This window comes from Canis lupus, chromosome 15 (genome assembly GCF_003254725.2).
Source record: "Canis lupus dingo isolate Sandy chromosome 15, ASM325472v2, whole genome shotgun sequence".
NCBI classification, from domain to species: Eukaryota; Metazoa; Chordata; class Mammalia; order Carnivora; family Canidae; genus Canis; species Canis lupus.
The window spans coordinates 38,203,801-38,225,832 of record NC_064257.1 but is presented as its reverse complement, the minus strand read 5'-3'; the positions used below and the strand labels follow the sequence as shown (position 1 = coordinate 38,225,832).

Sequence of the window (22,032 nt, the reverse complement as noted above, 5' to 3'; positions counted from 1 at the left end):
AAATGGTCTTCCCTGCCCCCCCCCCCCAGCCCAGCCAACCCAAAATGCTTTAAGCAAAAGAATGAGTTGGAAGCCAGTTATTAAACCTGGGCATCCTAAAACATTTTTTTGAGCGTGTGTACATGTGCGTGTATGCGCGTGCGCGCACTTTGTGTGTGTGTGTGTGTGTGTGTGTATAAGAAATGTGATTCTTTGCTTTTTATTATTTTCCTCCTTCCTTGATGCTACCTTGGTAGCTGCCATGTTCTAAATATTGACAAGATGAGATAGTTTTCTGTTTATATCAGCAGTCGTCCGTCTGTGAGATATGGACGAATCAGAACGCTGGATTTCCTTTCTCAGCCATCCATCAGGTTCATAATGTAAGGTCACAAACGGTTATTTTTCTTTCCTGAACTTGCGCTATGTGATGTGTTGCAAAGTGTTGTCGAACAGCTACAGGGACTGTGTCCCGGCAATGCAGAAAACGTGTGATGTCTGATGGCTTCAGAGATCCTGTCGATTATGCTCCATTCGCTGTGCCTTGTGACTAGTTGACGTGCAAACATTGTCCGAAAACAAGAAACATACCTGGTCTTGGAGTCCACAGTTAAAAATCTGTCCCGTGTGAGTTTTGGCTTTCATCCCAGGTGTCCATGTTAAACTTGCTTTCACAGGAAGAAGGAAAAGGGTAAATTGATATATATATACACACATGTATATATCAGCATCCTTCCCATCTGTACCTCCCCGTGTCCGTGGGCTCTTCAACCCATTGTGTCTAAATAAGTTCCCAGAGGTTCATTCATGTGCTTCCCTCCTGAGACACAGCTGGGTCTGATTTGCATGATATTCCGTAGACTATGCCAGGGCAGGAGCAGAAGAGCCGGGAGAGGCGCTGTTACGGCTACCAAGTGGTTCTCAGCCTTTTCCCATTTGACAGGCCTGAATCGGTCGGTCCTTGGAATGCGTGTGGCATTGTGACCCATTTTGCTCTGAACTGCTTATTAATAGTCAAATATTCACCGTTTACCTTACCTCTGCATTTTTAAAAATCATTTTTCTTTGGAAAGTAGACACTTTAATGTTTGGTCTTCCCTGTTTTGTATTTTAAAATTACAATCCTACTTTCATTATCTTGTTAAATTTGTCCCATTGTATAGCCTGCTATCGGAGAAGTTGAGACATTTGGTTGAGAATCACTGAGCAGAGCTCTGGGGGTGGCATGCGAGGGGCCTCCTGGGGGAGGGGGGTGCCACATGGGCACAGCCCTCCTGTGCATGGGACTTCTGGCTCTTGGGGTCTCTCCATTGCCTGGTACCGATGTTCCCATAACCCAGCAGTCCCTCCCAACCCTGTAAGTGCTGACCCGTGCTCTCCCACGTTCAGAAGTGGCCATCTCTGCTCTTTATCGTGAAAAGGAACAAATTTAGCATGACCAGCTTCATTGGACCAAACTGGCACACTTTATTCTTGAAGATTTTTAAAAGACCTGCTTCCGCGTGAGTGTGGATGTTTGTGGGAGGCCTCTCCTTACATTCATGTCCAAATTCATGTCTATGTACTCATAAGCGTAGAGCTCGAGAGAGCATTCTTCAGAGCCTTAGAGTTAACAGAAAATAAATATAATCACATACATCCTAGAGATGTTTGGGTAGCTCATCTCTGATCAACATTGCTCAGAATTCCGGAAAGTGAAACCTTAACATAACAGTCATCATCTAAAGTCATTTTCGCTTTTCATTAAGTGCTCTGAAGAAATAGAGAATGTTTGTTAATATTCAGATCTAAATTTATAAGAGGTAGGTGGAAACAGTCCCTAGTAAAAAGATTTAAAAGCTGAATTTAAAAAAAAAAAAAATCAATTAAGTCCTAATTTTAAATAATTTTAAAAAGAATTAATACAAGGCTTGGAAAATACCATACCTTACCTGTTCACATTAAGAAGTTAAGTCATCATCCTGGCTTTTAATTATTTCCTGCACCCTTGGGAAATTTTTTTCTCAAGAAGAAAATAATGATATGGGCGATGTTCCCTTCATATGCACGGAGCATATGGAATATGTAGTATCTTCAGTTTCCATGTTCAGGGGAGAGAACCCTGCAATTCGACAATTTCCCATTTGCCTTATGTATCTGCTGCACGTGAACTTAAAAGCCATGCAGCTTTGGCACTTCTGGAAATGAAGCAAAGTTTAAAAGCTGCATTTTAGCCTCTGCCATCCAATAAAAAAAAAAAAACGATCTGTAGACTTTCGTGAATTTTCTCCCATGTTATATCTACATTCGGTTAGTGGTTTTATACTTTTCCACTGGTGGCATAAAAGATGTTTGATTTAATTACACCGTATTAAGTATGGATCACCTGTAGGCCTTCATGCTCAGCTGGACGGTGCCTGCCTCGCTGGCAGTTGGTAAACACCCATTCAGCACAATCCATTTTCCATTTAAAGCTCTAATCTCTCAAAAAAAAAAAAAATAAATAAAGCTCTAATCTCAAATTTTGTTTTTTTCTTTACAAAGTTTAGTTTTTGAGCTTGAAAGGATACTTAAGGATGTACATTTTCCTTCATTTCATTGATAATATCCTAAAAGAAATGTATACATACATACAGACAAACTAAGTAAATGAGGTTTAAAGCCATGACCAAATTCCTGGAATATTAAAATCAGAACATAAAGGAAAGGTTTAAGTAATTTAAGCTCTAAAAAAGTATCCTGAAGCCATTTAGTAAGAGTACACTGAACCATTTAAATTTCTCTTCTGTAATTAGTTAAGCCTTTTAGGGAGTACTGCCAGTCAGTAATAGTTTAAAATAGAATTTTTGCCCCAACCTTTTCCTATTTTGTTACTTATTCTATTTAAATATAATTGCGTCATTGTTACCTGTGTTTAGATCTACTGTCCATTAAGAATAAGGTCTGATCATATTCTTTAAGGCAAAAAGACTCTTGGTCTGTTTAATTTTTTTTCATATTTAAACAAAATTTTAACTGGGAAATCATTAAATTAATTGTGTCAACTTACCTGAGGAAATACAGGTACCATCTCGATAGGAGTGTAGTATTTTACAAGACCTAGCAACGGGCCTCACAGTTTGGAATTATTTCTTGACTAAGGTAGAAACCGTAATTTGCCTTTGGGCTACTTTTGCTCGTCCTTATGGGGAACTGCCCTCCCCAGCTCCTCCTCAGCCCGGCCTCCAGGATGGGGGAGCCCTAAGAAACCTTTGTTGTCTGAACTCTTGTGTTCACCGTCAGCTGACACTCTAGCCTGCCCGAAGGCCCAGGCCACACCTGCCGTTGGCAGTACGTCTATCTATTCTCGTAAAATTGACTCCAGAGAGAAGACTCAACACTGATAAGTTGAGTCTTATAGATATTCTTTAGTCTAAAGTTAAACACAATAAGTCGATGGCTCTCCAGGAAGAAAATAAATTTATTTTTTTATAACTTCAATCTTAACACTTATCCCTCCTTTGAAAACAAATGTCTAGAAATAGCCCTAACTATGACAAGACTCCTTTCCTATTTCCAGAAAGATAGATTTAGTCCCTGTATAGAGAACTTAAAAATGTATGGGCTGGAGCAATGTTCCAAGGCCACAAAGAAAATAGAGTAAGGATTGCATTTTTCTTCCCTGTGATTTCCTCCCCCTCCCCCATCACACATAGGAGAAGCCCTGTCAGGTCACCCCAAATTCAAAGCAGGTGGCTTGTGATTTCTGGACAAAGTGGAGTCATAGAAGAGCAGATGATGGCGCTGCCTAAACAGAGTTAAATGGATGTGCCATGAGTTTCTGCAAGTGGTTTTCAAATAAGAGGTCGGGATGATTTCCAGACTGAGGTGGTTTGTGCTGGGGCTTGTTCCCAGAATGGCTGCTGCGACTTCTGTGGATGATGTAAATATTTGGATCAGCATTTGGCTGTAGCTCTGCTTTAAATGTGTGAAACTCACGTTGAAGTTTAATTATAAAAGTGCCTGAGTTAATTCGACCATTAGAGAATGAGTTTGCCTATGATCTGCATGCTTAATGTACTAACACCTGAAATGTCCCCACAACCCAGCTTCACCCCCCTCATCCCCCATCCCCAGCCCGATGCCCAGCCTTGGCCCCGCAACCCCATGGTACCCCCAGCTCCTACCATGTCCATCCAGGCTGTTGTGAGAACTGCCTGCCGAGCTCGGCCAAGGTACGCCCCAGCTAAGACAGGGCCGACAGGATGACCTGACGCTAGGTTTCCGTCGTCACCTCACAAACACTGGCTTGAAAGATCTTTTAACATCAACCAGCTCCTCCTTTTGTATCATCCCACGGAGTTGCGTGCAAACTTCTGTTGTTTTGTTAACAGTGTTACCCGTGACTTAAATGTACAACACCTGTTTGCTGTGTTGTTGTTGCTTTATCGAGGGAGGGGAAGAAGGTGAAGGGGGCGGACTAGAGGATTTGCTGGATTGGGGGAGAGCTTTTAATTAAGAGCTCATAGCTGCATGTTTCCAGAGTTTTAACTGTAGGTTTTATCGCTTAAAGGTCATTACATTCAGCTTCAAAATAATATCGAAACCCACATTTCCTACATTTTCAATTTTATGCTAGTATTTTTTTAAGAGCAAATCACAGCCAGCTGACTTGAAGACAGAGAGAATACAGGCCAGATGTTTGAAAGAGAAGGAAAAGCTTATAATGGGCAGCCACAGGAAAACTTTCTCCTAAAACTGATTGCACCCAGTCATGGCTTTTACAAAATAAAAGTTTATATAAATATGAAGAGAAAACTCAAGAATGAGTCAGGGACGGATCAGAAGACAGACAGAAATGCTAAAATAATTATTCCAGGTAAAGTCTTAACCAATATCAACAGACACCAGATGGGAGAACCAAGCCGTAGGCGAGTAAATTAGCAACCAGAACAAAACTAACAAGGGCTTAGACTAGAGAGTGAGAGAGGAGCTCCAGGGGATCTGATAGGTCACCATCCTCCAGTGAGCTCCGAGACACTAACTGCTCTTCCCGAGGCAGGGAGTGACCCACCTCAAGGAGAAGAGATTCAGGTTCTCTGCCTCAGCGAAAAGGCCTGTGTCTTCCTGAGTGGCTCTAGAATTTTCTTCTAGTGTTTCAAAGACAGAAACTTCAGAGAGCAAAGCCCATGCCTACACTTCCCAGCCTTAGTGGCCACCTCATGTGCCACCTAACATCAGTCCAGGCTACACAGAGAAACTTGAATGCCAGTCCTCTTCCCCAAAACACGCATCCTATTTAAGCTGTTCCTGGAAACTTGCGGTTTTTAACCTGTTGGAGTTTCTGATCCTTTCAAAGAATTTAATGAAAGCTGTAGACTTTTTTTTTCCTCCCCCAAAACTTCCACCTTTACATCCTAAATTTTGCATTCCTATCCTGGATTCCTTGAAAATCCTCCTTAAGAAACCCTACAGTATCAACCCATTTGCTAATACTTCTATGGAATTTGGTCTCTCACTGAGGTTTTACTCGGTCTGGTTGCTCATGAGACCTATTTATATGCTTCCAACTCTTGAGGAAGGTAATTCCTTCATTCTACAAGAGCAACCGAATCCAGGTTAAAAGAGAGTGGCTTTGGAAATCTGCCTGTTGTCTAATTTTGGTTAGTGTCCATTAGAGAACAAAGAACTGAATTTCAAGAAATTAGAATCCTTACCAGAGAAAAGAATGAGAAATCACCCGCATCTGATACCTAAATCAGACTAGAACTCAGAAAGACCTGCCAACACAGGACGTTGACTTTATGGTGCTCACGCTAAGCAATTATAGTGATAAAGCTAGTCATGGCTAACCTCATGGAAAATGATAGATGGGACAAACGATGTCCCTCTGTCTTAGGTCTGTCTTAGTGGGCGTATGCATCATATGATACTCCATCCCATGGGCATGTGCATGTGTTTGTGGATTAAGATCCCCAAGTACATGCATATGCACATAGGATCAAGCTTGGTATTTAAATGTTTATTATTCATTTGTGCTTTAGGTTTTCTGAGAGAGGTAGCTGAATACATCCAAGACCATTACAGTGGCATTTTATCGATCCACATGAATTCAGATGAGGGAAACTAGTTCTCCATTCGTAAATTTTTCATCTAAAATTTTGTGTAGGAAAAAAAAGAAAGAACGACAGAAAATTTTGTTTAGAATCACACTTAAACTACCTTTTCTCCTGAGGTATAAAATCATCCCAAGTACCTGGTACATGTCATATTTGGAAATGGAAATTCATGGAACTGTGTATTCTGAATGTATAAGCAATTCAAACTTTAAAAAAGTTCAAACCATCAAAGCTTAAAAAACAGAAAAGTCTTCCCAAGATGGTATGTTGTTTTCTGTTGTACCAGAAAATTATGAATCAGTACACCATTTATGAATGTCTCCACATTTTACTGTAAAATCCCTTAGCTTAGGGCATCCTTCTAAAAATTCATCAACTTCTTTCACACCTCAAAAATTAACCCAGCTTTGTGAAATGTGATGCTACTGTCCGTAAAACCAGAATAAGCAGTCAAGGTATTTACCTACATATAATACACCCCAACACATTTGCACACCGCAGCACACACATGTGAGATATACTCAGGCTAGCCATAGGGAAGGAACTTGGCCGATGGCTCATGTTACCTCTAGAATAAATGTGATTTTCAGACAGGAGACTGGGGAGAGCCTTCCATTACCTTGCGACCTCCAAACGAAGCCACAGCCTCAACTCCAGTCCAGTACTGGCAACACCACCCAGAGAAGCTCATCTTCCAATCGTGTGATTACAAAGCTTTTGTAAGTTACTATGAATTTGGCGGGGGGTGGGAGTGAATGGGTGACGGGCACTGGGTGTTATTCTGTATGTTAGTAAATTGAACACCAATAAAAAATAAATTAAAAAAAAAAGTTACTATGAATTTAGTATTTGGGTGCCAGTGGGGGTAGCGGATGCACTTCTGGCTTGTTCACGTTCATAGTGAAGATAGACCCAACTGTCCATCACTGAAGCTCCCAAAGAGTTCTCCCCTTCTCTATTTCTTAGAGTAGCCTTTTCGATACAGAGAAAGTCCAAGTAAATAAACCTTCGTAATCCCTTTTAATCTTGTGAGGTTTAAGGTCTGTTTTGCCTTCTTCTTAGACAGTCATGTATTTTAAAATGAAATGTGATAAATGGAAACATAAGACATATAGACATCAACACTCACTCACCAATGGTCTCAAATCATTGGTGTCTGTCACCAGGGTTTTGTTTTTTTTTTTCCATTAGGATCATACTCCCGGGTATTTTTTTTTTTCTAATAGGAGAGAGAATTAGGCTTTGCTGAGAATTGCGGGTAATATGAACAGGTAAATGTTGAAAAAAAAATGCCATAGGTTTGGGGACAGGTGTTGTCATGACTATAGCAGTAAAAGTAAAATCAGCTCTTTGAAAAAAAAGAAATGTTTCAATCAGGACAAACTTCCCCAGTAACTGAAAAGACAAGGATTTCTCCGAGATCATTTTCCTTAATTTAATGAAGATGTGGGCATTCTGATGGTCATAGAGCAATTTCAGCCTTTTTCTTTTTTTTTTTTTTTTTTTTTTCCTGTTATCTATACCGCTTTTACTGTCTACTTACCGTGAAGCATTGGATTTATTTCGGCAGTAATCCCAAAACTGGGATTGAAATGCCGCCTTTCTTGGAGGCCCTTTAACCACGCCCTCAGCTCCTGGGCCTTTCGGAGCACACCCCGCTTCACCTGGGCCCTTCCTCTGCATGCACGCCTGATTCCCAGCTGTGGTTTTGCAGCGTGCCTGGGTTCCTTACGTCATGTCGAGAAAATGATTTTTTTAATTCACTTTTTAAAAAAAGACACATAGAGCACTTTCTTTCTCCCTTCCCCCCCCACCTCAACCCCACTCCCACCCTCTCTCTCTCTCTCCTTTTGGAAGGAGATTAGGGTGGGAAAAAATGACAAAAGAAAGGGACCCTATTAAAGCTTCAAAAAGTTGAAGAGGAGTCAGTTGACTTTTGATGGAAAGACAAAACAGACATTTTGCTACAAACTCTTTGCCCCCCCACCCCTACACCCAGCACAGCTTGGAGTGTGAGTGGTGTTCTGTACCAAAGCAGTTTTGGATCTGATCATTTATCAGCAGAGTGATTGGTAATTCCTGGGAGACTTTCTCATTTCTCTCTTACCACCTGTCTCCTATCCAGCCACCCAGTGTAGGTCTCCACCAGGAACTGGGCTCTTTCTGTTCTGCAATAAACGGAGATGCCATTCTCTTCTCCCTGCAGGTTCCCAATTCATGCCCGCCCCATCCTCAGGTGGATCCACCACTGGGTGCACAGCTGTGAATGAAAAGACCCCAAACTGCACCTCCGCCTGAGAAGGGGCCTAACGCTAATTACCTAGGCAGCCAACTCAGCCCAAATGGAGTGCATGTCGCTTAGCTTCTCAGCTGTCTCATACAACCCTGTAATTACGTAGAGAGTAGCGTGATTTATTTTTGCAGACATTGCTGCCTCAAAAAAAAAAAGGCAAAACGTTTTTAGATGCCCCCATTTTGCAGTTAAATATGATTTGAAAGATGGCATCTTTAGAAAATGCTGCAGTTTTATTATAAAGAGCAATTTAGAGCTCTAGAACTGTAGTTAATTCTACAGCATTCTCTCTCTAAAAGCATTTATTTGTTAGGATTAGTTACTGTTAGTTCTTTAAAGTTATTCAACGACTTTCAGCCAGGAAACTCAGCCGGTAGGACTTCCACACTTTGGTTTTAAATCGCAACTCATATTTATACTCTCTTTTTCATAAATCATTGAATTGCTTTGTATTTTAGTATTTAGGTTCTATGCTGATAAAAGAGCTCAGAGGGACAGAATCAACCCAAGATGCCTGTGCAAAAATGCGGGTAAGTTTGCCAAACAATTTTATTTCTAGTCGCTGAAATACTAAATACCGGGTATGGTTACAAATTGCCACTTTTCAAATGACTATTTTCTTCATCTGCTGGTCCGCTGAATCACATTGCTGTTACATAAAAAGGTGTTTAGGCTTTGTTCGTGTTTATGCTTGAGCTTATCTCACTGTGGCATGAGTTGATGTATGTCTGACATATTTACGTATTTATGCCAAGTTGCATATTTAAAGATTTAAAGTTAATTGTATGTACGTTGGTCATTCTTCAGATTCACTAAAGACCTTTGTTCTCTGAACTGCATGAAAACGCTTTAAACACCTACCTGCCAGTCTGAGGCTATTTACTACTGTAAAGACCATCAGTTAACTAAAAAATTATCAATTGCTCAAGTATTGAGAGCATATTATATAAAGCTAACATTCTTTATGAGGTCTCTCAATTCTGGGTTTTTGTTTTTTAGTAGAAGAAAAAAAGTCCACTCTGAGTAAATCATGTAAGGGCAATGTTGACAAAATGGCAGTTGTCAATGTCTGTGACGAGTGGCTGCTGGATGCTTATGCATCCTACTCACACTACACATCCACTGTAGCTCGTGTGTGTGTCCCTTGTCCTTGCTTCCTCTGTAGCAGGTGTATAGAGGTTATAATGACACCTGACTGCCCGTACAGATTAAGAACTATAGACTCATCCCATATAGCAACTAACTAGAGTCAAAATTTAAGATTGTTAGCAAGTGAACCCTAACTCTTATTTATGGCCAGTTACACATTTTCATTTATTTTACATGAGCAGCATCGGGGAGGGAGGTTGGAGGAAATATTTAAAAGCATATAATTAAACTAAAACAGCTTGGAAGGCAAATATGTCATATCGATGGCTCGTGGAAAGCTAGTATATGTGAATCTTCATGAAATTGAGAACTCAGTACATGATCGCTGACTTAATATTCGGATCAGTTCCATAGCAGAAGGATTGAAACTAGTTGTCTCTCTGTTTGACATAGAGTCATACTTCTTTTGTCCATGCCAATGACTCGTTATCCCAAGTACTGTATTTGGATGAAGAAAGCTGTGAGAGGTGTCAGGAACTCTGTTCCGGCTTTGTGGCTGCTTCCATTGCCTTGGAGATCACTCTTAGTCATCCTAATAATAACCGTGGATATTTACTGACTAGTTGGTATCTGCCAGTCTCCTGTGCTGAGCTGAATGCTTTGCAGGTCTATCCCACGTAATCCTACCTCAAACCTAGAGATTAGTATAGCCCCATCTCTGTTTTACATTTGAAGAGACAGAGGCTCAGAGAGGTTAAATAACTTTCCCAAGGTCATGTAGTGAAGAACTTGCCAAGGTGGGACTGGAACGCAGGTCTTCCTGACTCTAGAGACCAAGCATTTAACTACTATGCTCCCCATGCATCTCCTGGGACATGAGGACATTGGACTAGACACCCATTAGGGGTCCTCGTTCGTGATTTTGTAATAACAGGAATCTTGTATTCTGAATGTATATCTGATCTAAATTATGTCACCAATGAACAATAAGAAAATAGGAACATCTTTCAGTCGTCAAGCCTCATGATAATTTTAGAGCTATTTATGAACATGTCTAAGAAATTAATTTGGCATCTTGATTTAATACTATTAACTCAGTTATCTGAGTCCAGCTACTTGAATGCTATAATCAGCATAAATAGTGCATAGAGTACAGAGCACCATTTAAAACCAGATTTGTGATTTGAATTCCAGTCAATTTCTTGAAATTAAGTGGATCTGAAATTCCATTTTGATAACAACAGGAAAGCCATTTTAATAGTGTCGGTGGAAAATAATTTAGTTAAACACTTGTCTTTTGCTTAAAATGAAAGAGAAAAGGCTGTTTAGAAGCCATTCTCCTGTTCTTTCGGGGCCATTTTTCTGGTTTGCTGCCCTTGGTATTTATTTGAGGTCGTTTACATGAAAATTGGAATTTTATTGATTCTTAGAATATCACAAACTCTTATTTCCCATCTTGATTAAATAAATATCAGTCTTTGGTTCAGTAGCTCAAGTTGCACTCACTGGATTCACTAGAGCTTTTCAGAACTAGAAGTGCAGGCGTGCTCTGTTGTCTGGGACTGTCGTGTTGTGAATTAGAACTCTCACCAACTAAAACGGTGTGGCTCTCAACTTGCAGCTAATTTTCAGTTCAAACCTCAAGTTGCTGTTTTCTCTGTTGTCAACATGGTAGGTAACGTTGCAGCCAAAAGTCTCAGAATAATCAAGCCTACCCTGGGGAAAATACTTTAGGACACAGGTGATCTTAAAGGTTGAAATATAGTTAATATCAATTAGACCAAAGTACCATAGATTAAAACTTGACCTGGTTTACTCTTTTCATGGGGAAGAAAAAAAAAAAACACCTTTTCAATTCAATGGTATGCATTTTAGCTGAAATTAAAATTTCTTTCCCAGTAAGAAGTAAATCAGTATGGTGCTTCATTCTGAGAAGTATCTCTTCAATGTACTCTGTTCACAAAGAGGACTAAGATCTGGCCCCTTGCTCCCACTGAGGTCACAGTTCAGTAGAGGAGTCCAACGTGTTAACATTTTAATTCCCCCAGAGTAGAAGTATCGCTGGAGAGGAGTCTTTATGTTTCCACCCACCTGCAGGATCATGTCCTCCGCAGGCATGGTCTCCTAAAATCTGTTTATTAGTACTGATGACGGTTAATACTTGAGAGCTGTCTGCCAGGCCTTGCCCACGTGATTATGCGCATTAATTCATTTAATCATGAGGTAAGTATTGCTATTGTCCCCACTTTACATATGGGGGAATAAAGACCAACAAAAGTTAAGCAGCTTACCCAAGGTCATCCTGCCAGCAAGTGTACAACCAGCATGTGAACCAGAGTGATCTACCTTTACCACCAGACTCCAAATCCTAGGCTTTCCTCCCCCCTCTGCTGAGCCAGGGGACCATTTGTTGTCCCTGAGTTTTAAAATAGCTGAAAATAGGGATCATCTGTGTTGAGAAAGAGCTTTAAGAACCTTCAAATACTCTGTAAAATTAGCTAAATTAAGCCATGTAGGTACAGACATATGTAGTAATTTGGGGTACACATTCCAACCTGTTAACCTAAATAAAAATTTCAGGAGTGTTTTTATTGCATCCTAAGCAATTACATTTTTTTCCTCCACAAGACTTAAACAATGTGCCTTGTTTGCCCCAGCACAAACCAAACACAGTCTTACCTCTTCAGAAACATCTGGAGTGTTTGGTAGTCACAATCGGTTATTTCTAAGTTTATCTAAACCTATGTTTATTCATCTCTAAGGTCCCCTCCAGTTCTGAAGCAAAGATAATTCCACACTGATGTCCTGGTCTTTAGTTAGACTCCTATTATTTCAATCAAAAAACAGGCCGAAAGCTGGCCTAATGTGTGCGATGACGGTAATCCACATCATGGTACGATATGGAATCACTGCTGTCCCTGTTCAGGTTAACTAGCAACCACTGACCTTTTCATTGTCTCTGCAGTTTTGCCTTTTTCCAGAATTCGTATAGTTGGAATTATACAGAATGTACCCTTTCCAGACTGGCCTCCTTCATTTAGCTGAATGCTTTTAAGCTTCCTCCTGACATGTCTTTCGTGGCTTGATGGCTCTTCCTGTCCCTGGGTAATTTCCCATGTATGGATGTACCACAGTTTGTTTATCCATTTCCCCATTGAAGGCAACCTCAGTTGCCTCCAGGTTTTGGCAGTTCTGAAGAGAGGTTCTATAGACACTTGTATGCAGATTTTCGTCTTAGGATTATTTTCTCCTGGATCCAAACCCTCTTGAAATTGTCTTCTCAATTGTGTTTGGTGAAGAAGAATCAATAGAAACTTGCATCAAACCCTGATTTTTTTTTTTTTAAGTAAAACTGCAATTTCTGTCTTATCTTTCAGCATTTTATGTCATAAGAGCCTAAGAGATTAGAGACGCCATGATATTGAGGCACACTTCTAGGAAGATTGATTTCTGTGAATTATTTCGCTCTTCAGTAGTACAGCTTGGCCGCTTACTTCCTTGACAGCTTTACCGGCATTTCTAGTTTAAAATTAAAATCTGAAGACCTATATTAGTGATGTGTGAGTGGTAAGAGATACCTATTTAGTTTGGACATATTAACTGCTGCCGTTCAGGTTACTGGTTGGGTTTTCTAGCTAAATCTATGTTCAGAGACAATCTTCATTTTTGAAAGGACGCCTAAGGGGAAGCATTAGCTCTGGGAACCTGAATACATGATGCCCCCAAACATGTTCCCCATAGAACACGGAACCTTCGTTCCGTCACCCTCCCGGTCACACTGTGCAAGCACCTGGCTCCTCAGGCCCTGTGCACCTTAGAGGGCAGGAACCATGTATATGGTATCCCAGGCCATGCCATCACCTATTTCCCTTTTAAGGTGGTTTTGATGGTTCACTAACATAATGCCTGTAGAGGGCCATCTAGTTCAGTAAAGCCTCAAAAACACTTTGACTTCTTCCTCCAAACATCTGAAAAACAAATGAGTGGATGGATAGATTTGCTTTGAATTATTTCATTTGTTTTTCCTCAACCCTAATGTCCATGTCCTAGTCATTTCTCTGGTTTTCCATGCTCACAACATGTCAGAGAGTATTCAAGATCTTAGGAATCCTGCACTCTTATTTCCAGTGTTTAAAGGCCATTGCCAAAAGGGAGAAAAAACATTGGGAAACTGTACATAGGATGGCAAGATATAATTTTGCGGTTTTGCATTTTGGAAAGGTAGCTTATTCCTAAGTCAAATGGGAGTTTGCTCACCTCTTTAAATACTGTGTTCACAAGACTGAACTTTACAAAGCAATAAATACATCGCTTTGGCCTTTGAGTGTTCTCTTTGGTATAAGTAACTCCCACTTCAGAGATTCTAAGACGTTGGGTGGCTGGTGAAATAAAGGATTTGCTCTGGCTAGACGAGGATTGGCCCTTCCTTTTTGCCACCCCAGACGTACACATACCCCACCCCCAGCCCTGAATTTTGCCTCAGGGTATGATTATCGCTAATATACAAGATTCAGTCACTTCCCTAATTAGATGTGCCATTAAGAAACATGTGCTGCTGGAAGAGGCAGGCCATTATATTCAATTTAACACTGTGAAATCTGACTTTCTCCAATCCCGTAGTTGATGATTAGTATTGTTCACAGGTGTCTCTGCTCAAGGAAATTTCTCTTTAAAAAAAAGAAAAATATCTGTTTTCAACTAAATTAGGTAGAAATCTGCCATCTTGATGCAAGATAGGAAGTATTTCAAAATTATTTTTAAGTCAGGGATAAGCAGCTCTTCTGGCACATTTAAGTTTGGAAATCTTTATTTCCCAAAGAGCTTAGATGGTTCTGATACCATAGCTCAGGTTTCTTGTTCAGCTTGTTCCCTTTCACGTGTCTCATTTTTAAACTTCCAATCTGGAGGCACCTCTAAAGTTGAATTTTCAAATACATAGATTTCCCAATAATTGTGCCCTGGCTGCAGTGTGAAGGCTGTCTTTCTTCTGTGCTTGTGAGGAAACAAATTCACGTTAGAGAATGGATTGGGAAGACTGATAAAAAGATTTTAGAATTAGATGGAAATGTCCAGAAGCCTCTTTGATCTTAGAAGACACTCCTGTAGGAACACCCTCACTACTCCACATCACTGAAGGGTGTCGTGGGCCTCCTCTGTCTTTATTTCCCACTTGTGTAAAGTCACGTTTTGCTCCTTCCACAACTCCCGTCTATGAAGAGTTGTTGTTCTCAGAAATCGTTCCCGGGACTACTACTTAGGAACCAGGCTGGGGAGAAAAAAACAAAACAAAACAAAAACTTGCCAACCGCTGTTTTTTTTACAAGTCTCCATTTGCCCACGTTTCAGGGAAAAATCACATATTTCAACTTCCACCCTCTCCCAAGTACTGCCCAAGCTGGTGTGTACAGGTGGAAGCTGGCTGATGAGAGCACACATGAGAGTAACACAGCCTTTGGGACACTCCCCTGTATGTGGACTGTTGTTTTGTGTTTCCCTGGGGGTCCTCTCAAAGGAAGACTCAAGAGTCCCCATCCTCTTGTCCCATGCTCTTCAGACCCAAGTTCTCTTACTGCTGTTTGTTTCTGTCACTCTGGTTCCTGCTGCTTCCCCATGAAACACCCTCACTACTCCGCAGCATTGAGACTTCAGCTAAAGGACTAAGTCCCACTTTGTCCTCAGCTTTCTTCCTAAACACATTGAGTTGATTGCCATCGGTCCAGATGTATCGCTCTGCTCCACATTCATTGCTGCAGCCACCATGTCACTGCTGCCCCAGCATGCAGCCCAGAAATGGTTCCATAATGCTCACAGATCTTGACTTTACTTCCACTCCTTTTTGCTAGTGTGGAAAGCAGCTAAGTGAAAGCATCCATCCTCACAGATCTTGACTTTACTTCCACTCCTTTTTGCTAGTGTGGAAAGCAGCTAAGTGAAAGCATCCATAAGTGTAATAGCTCAACTCTCCTGGGGCTCACAACGGGCTAGGCACTGAATTACGTAATCCTCACAGGCCTCCAAAGTAGATGTTGTATTAACATACCCATTTTACAGATGCAGTAACTAAGACACAGAGGTTGAACACCCTGACCCATAGTGCAGCCAGGACAGGAATCCAGACACAATCTTCTGTGCTCCTCTTCACTGTGGTTCAGAGCCTCCTGGAGGAAGGAGCTTGGCAGTGGGTCCCTGCATTAATTCAAGATGACCACACACATGCACACTCTGAAGTTGGTCTTCTATGTGATGGATTAAACAAGTTGGTGTGTCTTTTTCACATGCTTACAATTGGCTTTTTAATTTTAAAAAATCATACATTTTTAAAACTTCATATTTTATTGTTACAGAGGCAATACACATTTATTGTTACCCAGTTTAAAAATAGAGATACAGAAAGGAGAAATAAAAGCAATTGTGATTTTATCACACAGAGATGGTAAACACCTCTCTGTTAACAGTTAACACCCCGTTCATATGCAGTCCTCCAGGCTGATGAATCACGTATCCATAGGCATCCTTTTCCTACAAAGAAACAGAAATGTTCAGTGCCTGCTGTTTTCTGTTTTCTGATCTATTTTTAACCTAACAATATATTTTAAAATGTGTTTATTCCAATATATATTCATCTTCAGCATTACTTGCAGTGGTTGAACAATATTCCAATCCGAAACTGAACCAAACTTACTTAACCAGTTCCCCTTGTTGCTTGTTAAGTGGTTTAGAGTCTTTCTACGTTATAATCGATACTGTGGGTGACATCCCTAGATCTACATCTTTTGCAACTGGCCTGTTGGTTTTTGTTTTGTTTTGTTTTGTTTTGTTGGTTCTGTTTTTGGTTTTTTGTTTTTTGTTTTTAGAATGAGCCACTAAATGTAGAATGGCTAGGTTAAAAGGATACACATCTTGAAACTCTGGGTGAATATTGCCAAGTTGCCTTCCAAAAAGAACTTGTTCCAGTTTACATTCCCAGAGAAGTGCACAAAAATGTGTTGATGTTTGCTTGGCACATCTCTCATGGGCGTGTACTTAGTATCTTGGATGTAGTCCTTGTTGAGGAAGAAACTTGGGGAACCTTTATGAGACACCATACCTCTTCAGCACAACCCCTGGGCTTATCATCTCTGTACTGTTAACATCTGTTCAAGAGGTGACTCCAGAATCTGTCTTTATGACCTGAGCTCTTTATGTGAAGAATGTTTTTTATGCTTTATAAGCGTCTGAGAAAATACGGAAGATTAAATAATTCTCGTTGTTTGCTTTGAAAACCAAGAGCGGCAACTAAGCATTAACTGAGGGTTTTTTGGAAATCACTCATCAAGCAGAGGATAGTGTGTTTCGATAAATTAACTTCTCTCTGAATTAACGTAGAGTGCAGTACAACTGGGTTTGTGTGCATAGCAGTGGAGAACAGTTCTGACTGTGACTTTCAGTCAAACATCAGCTGTGTTTTTAGGGCAGAAGTTCTCACGCTGTGGTAGCAGCAGCAGCAGCATCTGGAAATTTGTTATAAATGCAGAATCTTAGGCCCTGCCTCAGACTCACTATCTTAGTGTGTCCAGGCTCCTGTAATAAAAATAACATGTTACAGAAGAAATTTCTAAGTGGTTCTGAAGCCTGGGAAATCCCAAGGTCAAGGCCCTGGTAGATTTGGTGTCAGTTGAGGGCCCTCTTCCTGACTCATTGACTGTCGTCTTCCCTGTACCCTCTCATGGTAGAAGAGGCCCCTCAGGAGCACGCTAGCCCCATCCAGAGCTCTATGCTCACGGCCAAGCTCCTCCCAAAGGCTCCCCCTGCTAGTATGTGGGGCATTAGGATTCAACATCAGAAGATTGAGAGATCGCAGGCATTGAGTTCGTGGCACCTACTGAATCAGAAACTCTAGGTGTGGAGCCCAACGATCTATTATATACCAAGCCTTCCATGTGCTCCGAATGCCCACAAAAGTTTGCCTTGGTCCACTGGACATTCCTCTGCGAGGCCTGCTGTAGAGCTAGGCTGCCCTAGAAGAAACATGGTGCCTGGAAACCAGCCAGGGCCAGACCAGTAGAGATGGAGGGCATCGCCCCACGCTGGACTATGTCTGGCCAGGGTGTGGGAGTTGCACGTGGCAGGATAGTGGCTGTGTCTCATGCTGGAGGAGTTGTCTGAATGGCCACCTGCCCATTGTCTACTCTTGACACATGGGGTGAGACAGGCTCTGTATTCACCCGGCCCTCATTGTCGAGTTCTCATGACTGGAAAAGCCCTTGAGAGGTCACTTAGCCTCCTTTCCCTGCCAAATGAGACTTACCCCTAAGTCGTTAGTGACAGAGGAGAGTCCATACTATTTTTAACGTCTAGAGGGAGAAACTTCCTGGCTGCCCCTCGTGATCTTCCTGCCCCCTCGGGAAGTGTTTCCTTCTCATCTTGGTGCTGGCCATTAGAACCAGTTTCCTCTTACGAAAACAAACACCTTGCCCTTCTCTCCTTGAGGCTGACAAATCACAAAGGTCTGTGAGGCTTCCTCATCTCATAGGAATCTCTTGGCACACCTCTAATCACTTTTGTGGTTCTGCAAGTTCTTCCAAGGCCTTTGTGCCTGGCTCTGGGCACCAGAACTTTCTGACAAGTTTGCTGAGCTCTTCATGCATTGAGAAGCTGCTACTGTGGTGCTTCCTTACAAAGCTGGCTTTGTGCTTGTTACCATACATTATTAATTCATTTGTTCATTCACTTAAAAACCATGGACTTCAGCAGCTGTTAGATTGAACCCTATGAAATTGCTGTTAACCTTTCTTTTTGACCCATAAAAATGGCCATGTTGTTGGGTTCACCCTAAGACCATGTGCTAGACATTATGGGAGAGACAAGAAACAAATCAAGGAACGTGTGAGCTGTCCTCAAGGAATCCCCCGCATAGCGAGGGAAACAAACCACCCCAAGACCCAGGGCAGTGAACACCAAGGGAGGACAGCAGAGGTGCCCATGGTGGGCCTGGGGAGCAGGAGCTAGCCATCCTGCCAGGCTGGGAGGCCACGCAAAGCTTTCCCAGAAAGTGACATTGAAACTGAGTTCCAAAGGGTAAATGCGCACTTCAATTGGCTGATCAGTGGTCTGCTCTCTACCTCTTATAATCTCTGTAGCATAACTGGTGTCGCTGAATACAAAATGCAATACCCCTGGCTTTGTGCACTTTTTAAACGATTTGTAAGTTACTCAGGGCTACCTACCAAACATAACTGTTTGATCCCATTTTAATTTACTTGCTGAAACTGGATATAATAATGAAGCTTTGAAATGCACTGAAAGAAAATATTACGTGGATAAATTAATCGTTATGACTCAGCACCGAATATCTAACTAGAAAGTACTCCCAGATAGCCACGTATTGGTTAAAACTATACTCTAAGTTGGATGGCAGGAGACCATCCAGAAACCACTCCCCAGTCTGTGTTTAAAATACACTGGAAATGAGTAGGGCGTTGTAGGAATGCAAGGTCGGTGGCATCCGCCCCATGGGCCGCCTTACTCTGCTCCCTCTCTCTACTGGTTCTGGGGCCCACACGATTCTCATTAGGAATGTAAACATCACTCCAGACGCAGATACAACATCACGGCTCACGACTGAAGTGCTCCCCGTCACAAACCTCTTTGCTCTCACTCACACTTACGAAAGTCACGCTCTGAGACAGGAGCATCCCTGCGGCCTCAAAAGGATCTTCTCGGACTGTTGATTCCGTGTTAGAAAATGAAAAACTGTTTCTTTTCAGGGCATGTTATACAGATAAAATAAAAGCATCAATGGCCATTTCTGCCTTGATACAAAGATTCCAAACAGTTCATGATTTATAAGACACAATACTACTTTCTTCGGTGAACTCAAAAATCCCTCTTTAAAAAAAAAATTCTAAAAGTATCCAGTTACTTTACCTGTTAACAGTATCTCAGGTGCCCACCTGTAGATTAGGAGGGCTGTACGACCCCTATTCAGTGTAATGCTTGTAGATAATACAAACCCAAGGGCTAACCATGAGGCTGGCTTTGCATTTAAGATTCAAAAGTGGCATTTTATTTTAGGTTTCAGAAATGTAGCATTCCCATATAACTATCATTTCTCTTGGATAATAAAAGGATGATGATTTTATTTGGGAAAATTGTGAACAAAACGCAAGCGACTATCACTATAGTGCCTTTAGTAGGAGAGCAAGATGCTATAAAGGCTAAGTTCATTTGGGGGGGTGTTACCTGGGAGTTTTCAGCTGCTAAGGTATCCCGAGGTCCTCATTACAAATGTCTCTCCAGTAAAGCTGGCCCCGAAGAGGGAGGGAATTGGAGGACTTGGGGAAGCCTCAGCAATCCCACAGAGTGTGGCCATAGGAAAACAAAAAACAAGAAACAAAAGAGAATCATGATGTAAGGTTTGCCCCGAGCATTCTCCTGAAGAAAATTCTGTTTACCCAAGTAAATAAGGCTTGAATGCTTAACATGAACATATAGGGGTGTAGTAACCATCCAGAATCCCAGCAAGGCCTGCAGAGAGCTCATGGAGACCAACGTCGCCCCAGAGCAAGCACTTCGTGACCTGAACCGTGATGTCCAGCCTGGGTGCCTCTACATATTCGCTTTCTCTGCGTTTTCAGCTTTTCCTTAAAGTAACGCATGAAAAGTCATCTTTGACAGCTCAGTTGGTCCCAGTAGGGCCAACAGAGGCCCCCCGCAGGGGACGGATCGCCATCTCTCACAGAATCATAGGTGCCTCACCAGGGAGCCTTGCTAGAAGGCGGGCCAGGTGCCGCTGGGCCCAGCTGGGGGCTTCATCTTCTCGTCAAGGCCCGCAGTGCGGGAGACGCAGAGTTAGGGCTCGGGGCCGGGATGTGTGCACCCCCCGACCCCCCACCTCTCGCCCCTGGCCCGGGTTCCCCTGCAGCAGTCTGTGCACAGGCTGCAGCCCAGGCCTCCGCTGAGGAGAGGGGGGATTCTGGGCCCGCCCCAGAAGATGCTGCGAAGATGGTAGCATCCTTGTCCCAGGACAGAAATCACCCCCATGCCTTCCTTCCAGGCCTCCGGCCCCTCCATCCCGGTCGTTGCCCCGCGGCCCTGTGTTCCCTGCTCTCAGTCCCAGCAGCGCCCACGTTGTCGCGTTGCTCCAGCCGGGAACGTCCCCGATGAAGGTGGCAGCCGCTGCCTGTAGCCGCCCCCGCCGGGCGTCCGTTCCGATGCCCTTTGGCGGCCCTCGCAGAGCCGGCTGCTCCCCCCGGCCGGGCCTCCGGAGGCTTCCTCTGGGGTAGAGGCGCCCCGTGCTGTGACGGCCTCGGGCCTGCCCTCCTGCCCGCCTGCCCTGCCTGCCCCCGCCTGCCCGCCTGCCCCCGCCTGCCCACCTGCCCGCCTGCCCCCGCCTGCCCTCCTGACCCCGTTCCCCGCCCCCCAGCCCGGGCCTCCGCCGCCCGCCCCGCTGCTTGGAAACGTCCGGGCGCCGCAGCTGGGCCGCGGAGCCGCCACTTCCAGACCCCGCCGCCGGCCTCCTCCCGCCGCGTTCCTCCCGGTTTCCAGGCGAGCGCGTGCTGCTCCTCTGGCGCAGCAGCCTCCCCGCCCCCCGGGCGCCTGAAGGCCCGTCGGTCCCTGGAGGCCAGCCCGCGGGCCGCGGGGCCTGGGACGGAGCGACAGCCCGACAGCCCGGCCGCTGTCCCCGCCGAGCCCGGCGCGGGTCCCAGCTTCTCGGCAGAATCCCACAGGCCCGAGGTGGGCCCCGCGTTCTCTCAGCCGGGGAGCTGCCCGTTGCACCCTCGCAGCCGCTGAGTGGACCGCAAACGGCTTTGCTTTCTTCCTTTTCTGGGGCGTTTTCCTGACGCTAAACGAGGCGTCGGTGTTTTCATCTTAGGTTAGCTGCGCGGGCTTCGCGGTGCGGGCGGCCCGGCTGACAGAAGCTGGTCGCGGCGAGACGAGGGGCGGGCCGCGGCGGGGTGCGAGGCTCCTCACGCACGGCTCCTCCGCACGGCTTCTCCGCACGGCTCCCCACGCACGGCTCCTCACGCACGGCTCCCCACGCACGGCTCCCCACGCACGGCTCCTCCGCACGGCTCCCCACGCACGGCTCCTCCACTCGGCTCCTCACGCACGGCTCCCCACGCACGGCTCCCCACGCACGGCTCCTCCGCACGGCTCCCCACGCACGGCTCCTCCACTCGGCTCCTCACGCACGGCTCCCCACGCACGGCTCCCCACGCACGGCTCCTCCGCACGGCTCCCCACGCACGGCTCCTCACGCACGGCTCCTCCGCACGGCTCCCCACGCACGGCTCCTCCGCACGGCTCCCCACGCACGGCTCCTCCACTCGGCTCCTCACGCACGGCTCCCCACGCACGGCTCCCCACGCACGGCTCCTCCGCACGGCTCCCCACGCACGGCTCCTCACGCACGGCTCCCCACGCACGGCTCCTCACGCACGGCTCCTCCGCACGGCTCCCCACGCACGGCTCCCCACGCACGTGCGGGGGCCATGTACGGCGGCCGGCCCAGGCCCTGGTGCTGCCTTCACGTCGCCGCCGTGTGGGCTCTCCTGGCTTTACCTTTGATTTGTCTTGCAGCTTTTTAAATAGTTGCTTGGATAAAGCATTGGA

At 44.2% G+C, this 22,032-nt stretch overlaps 2 protein-coding genes across 25 annotated transcripts in view; one reads left to right on the top strand and one right to left on the bottom strand.

The window, feature by feature from the left end:
- ANKS1B (ankyrin repeat and sterile alpha motif domain containing 1B) overlaps nucleotides 1–22,032 on the top strand; it is a 1,053,015-nt gene that overhangs the window by 992,157 nt on the left and 38,826 nt on the right. For 12 of the 20 annotated variants that reach the window (XR_007402223.1, XM_025439276.3, XM_025439281.3 and 9 more), the window contains 3 exons: nucleotides 288–362; nucleotides 6,647–6,775; nucleotides 8,808–8,879. Coding sequence is in view for 19 of the 20 variants with exons in the window: in XM_025439276.3 (XP_025295061.1) it covers nucleotides 288–362; nucleotides 6,647–6,775; nucleotides 8,808–8,879 (276 nt within the window). In the remaining variant the exon portion in view is untranslated. The remainder of the gene's footprint in view (nucleotides 1–287; nucleotides 363–6,646; nucleotides 6,776–8,807; nucleotides 8,880–22,032) is intronic. The other 8 variants (XM_025439286.3, XM_025439282.3, XM_025439285.3 and 5 more) reach the window with 2 other exon arrangements.
- The window catches only part of APAF1 (apoptotic peptidase activating factor 1), a 145,896-nt gene continuing 139,616 nt past the window's right edge, over nucleotides 15,753–22,032 (bottom strand). For 2 of the 5 annotated variants that reach the window (XM_049093997.1, XM_049093996.1), the window contains 4 exons: nucleotides 19,660–19,762; nucleotides 19,086–19,176; nucleotides 18,645–18,716; nucleotides 15,753–15,957 (listed from right to left, as the gene is read on the bottom strand). The gene's annotated coding sequence lies outside the window, so the exon portion shown is untranslated. The remainder of the gene's footprint in view (nucleotides 15,958–18,644; nucleotides 18,717–19,085; nucleotides 19,177–19,659; nucleotides 19,763–22,032) is intronic. The other 3 variants (XM_049093994.1, XM_049094002.1, XM_049094000.1) reach the window with 2 other exon arrangements.